Source organism: Lutra lutra, chromosome 13 (genome assembly GCF_902655055.1).
Source record: "Lutra lutra chromosome 13, mLutLut1.2, whole genome shotgun sequence".
Classification (NCBI taxonomy): Eukaryota; Metazoa; Chordata; class Mammalia; order Carnivora; family Mustelidae; genus Lutra; species Lutra lutra.
Genome location: NC_062290.1, coordinates 10,620,209 through 10,629,463, shown reverse-complemented (window position 1 = coordinate 10,629,463; position 9,255 = coordinate 10,620,209). Strand labels below are relative to the sequence as shown.

The following is a 9,255-nucleotide window of genomic DNA, read 5'->3' as shown; positions in this document are numbered from 1 at the left end:
GCCCATAACATGAAGGTAGAGCTAACGAGATGGTGGGGATAAAGCTAAAGGTTGTACCTGGCACCACTAGGCATGGCACAAAGAATCCCTTTTTCCATCAGGAAAGTAAACAGAATCATGTAATGGAGTAGTGGGGTAGCAGTGACAAAGAGGGACTGAAGATAGTCTGTCTGCACAAAAGTGACCCACAGTCCCCATGGGCAGGAGAATTTCAGCAGGGACATGCCAAAACATCACACAAAAAAGGAAAGAATCAGGGCATGAACCAGATCTAGAATAGGGTGTCCGTAACCAAAGACAGTCAAGATGGAGGAAACAAATTCCAGACACGAAACAGAAGGCTGGTTCTGTAAAGACTTTTTGAGGCAAAGCTGCAGGCAAGCAGATGGTGCAGGGGAGAGGACAGGGAACATTTTTTTAGAGACATCTACCAAAACAAATTTTACTTCATATGTATTTTATTTGTGGGACTTTTCAGAGCTTTTAATATGCTAGTGTGCCTCGTGCAACTCTAAGGTGTGTGTGAGGGAGGGTGGGGGTTGAAGAGGTGGTGTTTCTCACGTGTGTTGATTTGTTTCGCTTGGAGGTAAAAACATGCTACACATTTTAGGAAATGCTCTTTTATTAAATACTGTGGCCTTTCATGAGAGCAGGAAAGGTGAGCCAGGAATGGATGCCAGCAGTTGCGCCATAGCAAAGGTTCTTGTCGAACACCTATGTGTTAACCAGAATGACCCTAGGATCTCAACATTTGGGTCCAGCAATGGGAAAGATACAAAACCAGGGTCAGAGAAGTCATCAGATCATCGCCTTTTTAAAAGATTTTATTTATTTATTTATTTGAGAGAGAGAGAGGGAGAGCATGAGCTCAGGGGGGGGGGGCAGAGGAAGAAACAGACTCCCTACTGAGCCCAGAGCCTGCAGCCTGCTGGATGCCAGGACCCTGGGATCAAGACCCTAGCCAAAGACAGATGCTTAACTGATTGAGCCACAAAGGAGCCCCCAAATCATCACCTTTTACAACCATCAGCAGAAATCCCCCCAAATTCCTAAAGCTTTCTTATAGTTCTTCTCTCCAGAATTCTCTTTCCTCCTCCTGTGGATGCCCATTTCCTTATCAACAGAGAAGGAATCAGGGAGTTCACCCCATTGGCTTTTCTCTTGGAATGTTTCCAGTAACATAAGGTAAAGGCAATAGAGTTTCATTGAGAGAGACAAGACAAACTTGTTAGGAGCTTTAAAAATGTCTTTTTAGTAGAGAGAAAGAAGAAATCAGGAAAGGATTCCTTGCCAAGCCACAAAGAAGACAGTTCATCAAGTAATGCTAATTTCTCTAGCCAAGGGGATTAAGAGATGAGTGCCCTTATAATCAAAAGGTGAGAGACCTTCCCTCAAATAACTGGGATTGGCTGGGCTGCCTAAGGGTCCTTCCCAGCTCAGAGGAGCAAACCAGCAACAAGAAGCCACTCCTTCCTGCATTACACAATGCTGTGTTTTTAGGTTAATCCTCCAAGGATATTATGGTGACTTCCAATGGTTAATGAATAGCTTCTAAGTGCCTGCTTCACTTAATTGTCCAAAGGCCAGTTGGTCCCAGGGCATATAAAGCTTCGAGCTGGCTAATGAGAGCATTCTCTCTGGGCAAGGAAGCAGGGGAGTGGAAGAGTTCCAAAGGAGCAGGGATGCAGAACAGAACTAGTCTCGTTCTCTGTGCCCTTGCTCTCCTGACGGGCTTCCTGATGATCTGCTTGGGGGCCTTCTTCATTTCCTCAGGATCAATATTCAACTGTCGAGGGAATCTGATCCTGGCCTACATGCTTCTGCCACTGGGGTTTGTGATCCTTCTGAGTGGAATTTTCTGGAGCACCTACCGCCAGGCAAGGGAAAGCAAAGGAGTGTTCACCCATGTGCTCAGAAGACACCTTTCTCTTGGGGCACTGCCCCTGGCCACAGTTGACAGGTATGTACGGGGAGGCCAGAAGATGAGGAGGGCTGCAATGGGGCTGAATTCTGGAAAAGCAGAATGAACTTAGTCCCACTGTAGAGAAATAACCATGCCCTGTAGGGCTGTGTGTCTAGAACTGAAGCTTTCTGGTTGGGAAATTACTCTGGGGTTAATCCTTAGGAAGAATGGTGCTGCTTCTGGGGAAAACCATGAAGTAGAGGGTATTTATATCTGAAAAACCACTTCTTTCCCCATTGAAAACCGACCTAAGCCAATAGAAGAGGCCTGACTCTTGGGTTCTTTCGTTGTATCATGGCAGCTGTCCTTAGAGGCAGGTGGTGGCGGGTTATTCCCCATAACCCGGCTACTAGGTCACAAGGAAAGGAAGTTCCACACCAAATTCTGCCACACAACAAATGAACAAACAGGCATTGAACGAGACCCGCAACCTCTTCATGAACTCAGTGAGGTCCCAGCTTACCGTCTTTCTAGGTGTTCTGATCTCACCTTACACAAGAGATTTATTCAACACAAGGCAGTAACATTTCAGGGGTAATTCAGTTAACCTTACCACCTCATATCCATTACGATGGTTCTTTAGAAAAACACACAGAAAACAACAAGTGTTAGCAAGAGTATACGAAAATCTGAAACCTGGGGGCCCGTGGGTGGCTCAGTTGGTTAAGTGTCTGCCTTTGGCTCAGGTCATGATCTTGGGGTCCTGGGATCAAGCTCTGAGTTGGGCTCCCTGCTCAGTGGGGAGTCTGCTTCTCCCTCTCCCTCTCCAGCTGGTGCTCTCCAGCTTTTCTCTCTCTCTCTCTCCCCCTTTCTCTTGCTCACTCGCTCTCTGTCTGAAACAAATAAATAAAATCTTTTAAAAAATTCAAAACTTTGGGCTGCCTGGGTGGCTCAGTCGGTTAAGCCTCTGCCTTTGGCTCGGGTCGTGATCCCAAGGTCCTGGGATCGAGTCCCGCATCGGGCTCTCTGCTCAGCGGGGAGCCTGCTTCCTCCTCTCTCTCTGCCTGCCTCTCTGCCTCCTTGTGATTTCTGTCTGTCAAATAAATAAATAAATCTTAAAAAAAATTTTTTAAAAAAAATTCAAAACTTTGTGCACTCCTGGTGGGAACGTAAAATGGTGTGATCTTTTTATGGAAAATGGCATTGAGGTTAAATACAGAATGACCATTTGATACAGCAATCCTACTTCTGGGTATGTAGACAAAAGAATTAAAAGGAAGAACTTGAACAGGCAGATGTACACCAGTGTTCGTAGCAACATTCTTCATGATAGCCAAAAGGTGGAGACAACCCTTATGTCCATCAGTGGATGAATGGATAAGCAAAGTGTGGTCTATCCATGCGATGGTATATTATTCAGCTGCAAAAAGGAAGGACATTTGGACACATGCTACAGCATGGATGAACCCTGAAGACATTATACTCAGTAAAAGAAGCCAGACATAAAAGGAGAAATACCTGTGTGATTCCACTTACATGAGCTATCTAGAGCAATGAAATTCATAGGCAGAAAGTGAACAGTGGTTATCAGGGGCAGCAGGAAGGGAGGAGGGTACTTATTGTTAACTGAGTACAGAGTTTCAATTTGGGATGATGGAAAAGTTCTGGAGAGGGATAATGGTTGCTCAACAGGGTGGATGGACCAAATGCCACTGATCTGTGCACTTAAAATGGCTGCAGGGGTAAATCTAATGTTACATGTATTTCGCTACAATGAAACAAAACTCAGTTTGCCAGTATCAGACAACCAAAACCCTCCTAATTCTTGGCTGAACACAGGACCATGAAGGGATAAAACTTCAGGGATCATCCTCAAGACAAAGGCTGCAAGACTCTGTAAATTCTTTTGCCTTCATCTGAAATATCTTAGCTACTCCACATATCTTGAATATAAATCATTTTACCCACGATGGTTGATTTTTGACATTATTATGCTAACTGATAAAAATACTAATTACAATAACCAAACCTTATTTCCAATGTTTATTATACTAACTGGCAAGGTTTCCAGGTTTGATAAAAGATTATGATAACTAAAGTGATTACAGAGGGTGCTTCTCGAGTGATTTTTTTTTTCCTGTATAAATGTTAGATGATTTCCTCCAGAGTGTGAATTCCTGATAAGAGTAACTGAGCTGGGTGGCTCAGTTGGTTAAGCATCTGCCTTCCGCCAGGGTCAGGACCCCAGGACCTTGGGATGGACTCCCGTGTCGGGCTCCTTGCTCAGTGGGGAGTCGGCTTCTCCCTCTCCCTCTGCCTGCCACTCCCCCTGCTTGTGCTCTGTCAAATAAATAAAATCTCTTCAAAAAGAAGAGTAACTGATTGACTCTAGGAGGCAGCTCAAATTTAGGAACACATGTATAACGTCACACTGTGCTGAGTTATTTCAAAGAGATCCATGATATGGCTATCTTGACACCCCTTGAACTGCCTCCTCCTGCTGCATCTAATAGGTTCCCAGCCTACACAGAATGCCCAGGAAGTCAGTCCAGGAAAAAATGCATGCCTAAGAAGGATATGCATTCAAAATATGAACCCACATTGAGGTAGCAGAGCAAATGCGTGTGCAATGGTGGAACTCAGGGCACTGGGAATGTGAACTGGTTGGGGCGGACGGGACTAGAAGAGCCGGATGGGATTTGGGGGCAGGCAGCACTCATCCTGGAGCCTCTCAGATCACTCCAGGGAACAGCTTACCTTTCTGTCTTCAATGTCTTTACACAAGTGCCCCGTGACACTGCCTTGGCTATTCTGAGTGAAGCCCAAGATTTATGCCGTACAGTAGACCTCTCCTTCAGCTATCTGGCTTTGTGCCTGGTAATATTTGGAATGGAGCTGTGGCTACAAGGGGCAGGCTCTGTTCTGTTGTGGTTACACACCATCAACACTTGCCATGGGCGCTGAGGGATTCACCCTATAAATACAGAACTTAATCAAGCTCACCCTTTCTCGTCCTCACCTCACACCACTCCCGTCCCATTCATGATGGAGAAGCCAGAAGGATTTAGCAATTAGCAACATTGGACAAGATGACCAATGAATACATCACCTTTGGTGCAAATGGCTCCTTTCGCCATTGGTGTGGAGAGGGCTGCCAGTGAAATCTACGTGAAGTTCTCAGTTGAAATGGCTTGAGAAATGAGTACAGTTTTTTGGAAACTGGTTGTTGAAACTCAAGAGAGTGAAAAGAAAGAGAGAAGCCTCTGACACAGTCAAGGAGACAGCACAGAGCTGGGTTTTTAGAAAGTTTTATTAGACTGTAGTTGACGCACAATGTTCCATTAGGTTTAGGGATATGACAGCAATATGCCAAATTTATACATTCGTTCTCGTTCATTATTTTGTTGGTCAGGAGGTTTTGAGACAGTAAGTGCAACCGAGTTGAAAATGAGATGTGTGTGAATGGGGACAAGGACGTGGACAGACTAACTGGGTGGAAGGAAGTTGCACAGCCGAGGCCCCCTGTCCCTTCCCCGGGTAAGGATCTCACGCTGAAAGTCCCTGGTTCCCAAGAGGGAGAGAGAGGGAATAGCTTGGAGTAACCCACTGGGAAAAATAGGACTATAGAGGCACACATCCGATGGCTGATAAGGAGGGTTTTGCTGGAAGAGCAGTACATTTTTTAAAAAACTGGTGATGCCAGGGAAGAAGTACATCTGTTTCAAAATCAATGTTTCTTAACAGTTTCACTTCACACAATGTGATTTGAGAGAGGCAGGCATATGCCTCTTTGGCATTAACCACTTAAATAACACATGTATGTTTGTGGCATTTTGATCCCCAGGCCAGATTTCTACCCTCCTGCGTATGAAGAGAGTCTTGATGCAGAGAAGCAACCTTGTCCTGCAGAGGGAGACGACTTGGATGTCCCTCCACCTCTATACACGGAGATGGGCCTTGAATCCGAGGCTGCAGCTGATGCCCACCCAGAGCCCCCCCCTTCCTACGAGGAGTCTGTAGCAGGCCAGGTGTCAGCAGCCACGCCACTGAAGGATGCTGAGAGGCAAAGCCAGGGATGCTGACGCAGGCGACACTCCCTCGTGCTCAGGATGCACGTTCGTGGACTACAGCTGCTGGTAATAAACGCGGGCACCAGACTATGGGAGGGAAAGCATCCTCCGGGACCCCCAGGAGCACTAACCAAGGAGATGCTGGGGATGACAGCCATGCAGTTCCGCCGATGTGCTTGGCCTGTAAGGGCTCCGGAAGGGTGCAGTCAGCAACGGGCAACATTTCAAAGGATTCGCACTAATCACAGCCCAGATGGGCTCTGGGACCGGTTTTTTGGAGCTCTGCTCCAAGAGGCTTTTGGCTGTCACTCAACCCCTCCCATCACCTCAGCCCCTAGAGGAGAGAAATGAGTGCTGCTCGTGAGGCAGCCCAGCGCCTTCAGGCACTACATCACCCAACAACCACGAAAGGAAAGTGTGCAGGAAACGAGGGGTTTTCGTGGCTTACTTTGCGGGTTTTTGTTGGCTGGTGTCATAGTTCTCTCCGCTTACCATATTACCAGAGGGACACTGTAACCCACACCATGGGAGATGTGCTTCTGGAAGCCATTGGTGTTACTTCGTATTACTTTAATTTGTGTATTTTATTTCTATGTGGAAAACAACTATAGTATTTCCTTTCAAAATGGCTCAAACACAAAATATCTTAAAAATGGGATGGTTGTACAAGAAGAGATGACAAGGTTTCTTAAAGACTCAAGTGGGACAGACAGAATACCTAAAAATCCATAAGACACAGAATTCAGAGGGGGAAACTGTACTAGCCATAAGTAGTATTAGTATAGATTTTGATGTAAATCTTGAAAGGCATTAAAATACTCATGTGAATTTCAATAAATCCCCCTGAAAATCTCTAGAATTGAAAGAAAGGAGACTATACTGTAGTACTTTGATACTTAAGAGACAATTCTTTGTGTCTCAAGATATAGAGCCATGCATTTTTTAGACTTGGTATATTTATTTTAAAACCCACTGATTTTTCCTCAGCTTTATTGTACTTTATTATGGGTTTTAACACAAGAGGACATGTCGGGTGGCAGGACAGTGGGAAGAGAAGCAGCCTGGTGCTTTAGAGCTTGGACAAGAATCTTTCATCTGTCTGGGTCTCAGTTTCTTGCTCAGTCAAGTCAGGAATTTATGCTGGGATTATTATCTAACAGTTACAGAATGTCTTTTATATCATGGGTTCTGTGCTGTGAACTTTTTGGGCTTTTTGTTCAGCCCTCATTTTATCCTTCAGAAATAAGTGCAATGGTTAGTCCCATTTTACAGATGCATGAACTGAGACTTCAGAGTGTTAAGAAACTTTGCCCAAAGCATACAGTTGTTTCCAGTAGAGGGGTGTAAGAGGGTGTATTTACTTCAAACATTTGTGCTAGGTTAACCCTGTCTCAGCTCCCTTCTCTCACAGAGCAGTTTGGACTTCTTTCCAGCTTCAGAAAGTGGGTCCCAACAAGAAGTAGAGCCCCAGCACTGGTGCAAATACCTTATAGGCCTTGAGGAAGACAGAGAGCTTGCTCTAGAATTCTCTTTTATATTTTTTAACTTAAAAAAATTTAAAATTTTTTCACCATATTTGACATATAATAGGGTTCTCTTTTAACATGTAAATACACGCTCCATATTTTCTGCCTAAGAGCTTGACCCTCACTTCTTGAAGTTTCCTTCTCTCTGATCATTCCATCGATGATGAATAGTGGCTCCTGCTGGTGACAGGCAGTCCTCAGTGAATGGGCAAGAGGGGGACTTGAATAGTGGTGGCGAGGATGAAGAGCTTTCAAGGAGGAAGAGGGTTGTTGAGATGGAATGGAGCCTCCATGGCCTCCTCTTCCCATTTTTGCTGAGTGTACAGATTAAGCATATCTTGACAAATACACAAGGAAGCCACATAAGAAGAAATCCCGGTCCCTTTATATGAAACATGCATTTGGGCCTCTGGGATTTGAATCCTTGACCTCAAGGGCATAACTGATACGAAGGTCACTCATGGTTGTTCGATGAGAAGGTGACTATTTCTTAGCAATGCAATTTGTTATTTCTCTCTTGTCATCTCTTTCTATCCCTTTACTGAGACTGTTAACCTGAAATTGTTTCTGGGGTCTGAACACGTCCATGGGCCTGAACCAACTCTGTCACTGGGCTTTCAGCCAGAGTGTGCATGTGTCATAGGTGGCTTTTCCAACTTCTGGTAGTCATATGAAACATGTTAATTTTGGTTTACATAAGAAAATTGTTTTGGTCTCTTTACTGCAATAAATTTTGTACTTAAACTTCCCTCTCTTTTATCTCTGTTTTGTATCAGAAAAACAATCAATAAGGGAAAATAAATCAAAGTTTGATTCTCCCTGTGGAACTAAAGAAGCATCCAGATGAGTTAATCTTTTTGAAAACCCAAACATTACTGAACATCAACTATTGGTTCAGAAGATAAGCCAGGTGCTTTCTGAAAAGAAGTACTGCTAATAGACATTTATTGCTTTTTTGAAAACAGATGTACTCTGAAGCCAGCTATCAAGGACACGGATGTTAGTCCAAACAAATCCTACCTTTGAGAGGCCCAGCAATTAAAACCTACTGGGCAAGTCAGAACAAAAGCGTTCTGTTGTGCTTAATAAGAATTCATTGGCCAGCCCTGAGGGACTTCCTCAAGGAGGTAGACATTGTATCCCGTCTTCCTCCTTAAGTTTATGGTACAATTAGTGGTGATGGAACCAGGATTCCCTGAATGCAAGGAGGGCACGGAGACTGGAAGAGTGGAGAAGAGGCAAATATTCACTACAGTCTTTGGTCATTCCCTTCTCTTACAGGAATGGTAGGCTCACCTGTCAATGAGGAAGGGAAATTCTTAGAGGTGACAGCTCCTCCAGTGTTTTCATCTTATAACCTTCCTCTGAATGGTGGGTTTTGGTACTCCCTCCATCTCCCAGGAGGTGAGCATGACAAGGTCAGTTATAGAATACATTATGCTGCATCTTTTGCAAATCTGAGATGTAGTGCGTGTAGTTTTGACCTCTCTGCTCCAAAACTCACAAGTACTCTTACTGGCAATTCTACCCATCTCTCAAGATTCTACTTAAACACACCATCTTCGGTGAGGTATCTCCCCAGCTCGCCTCTATTGCAGGCACATACTAGGTGTTAAAAGACATGAAAAGATGATAAAGACATGGACTTATAATGCATAGCTTCACCACATTCTATAAATTTCCATGACATTAATATTCACATACCAAGTGGGCTGTCAACTGCATGAGCTGTTTCCACCGATAAGGACTCCAGCTG

At 44.5% G+C, this 9,255-nt stretch overlaps 1 protein-coding gene across 1 annotated transcript; it reads left to right on the top strand.

Annotated features, from left to right (window-relative positions):
- Nucleotides 1-1,624: 1,624 nt before the first annotated feature.
- TMEM252 (transmembrane protein 252) lies at nucleotides 1,625-8,247 on the top strand. Its single transcript, XM_047700290.1, has 2 exons — nucleotides 1,625-1,960; nucleotides 5,748-8,247. The coding sequence occupies exons 1-2, from the start codon at nucleotides 1,683-1,685 to the stop codon at nucleotides 5,983-5,985; spliced, it is 516 nt and encodes a 171-aa protein (XP_047556246.1). The 5' UTR covers nucleotides 1,625-1,682; the 3' UTR covers nucleotides 5,986-8,247.
- The last annotated feature ends 1,008 nt before the right edge of the window (nucleotides 8,248-9,255 follow it).

Excerpts from the sequence above, each read along its gene's own strand:
- TMEM252 (XM_047700290.1), top strand. The coding sequence starts at position 1,683 with ATGCAGAACAGAACTAGTCTCGTTCTCTGTGCCCTTGCTCTCCTGACG. Across the intron at positions 1,961-5,747 it reads CCCCTGGCCACAGTTGACAG|GCCAGATTTCTACCCTCCTG; the intron begins GTATGTACGGGG and ends TTTGATCCCCAG.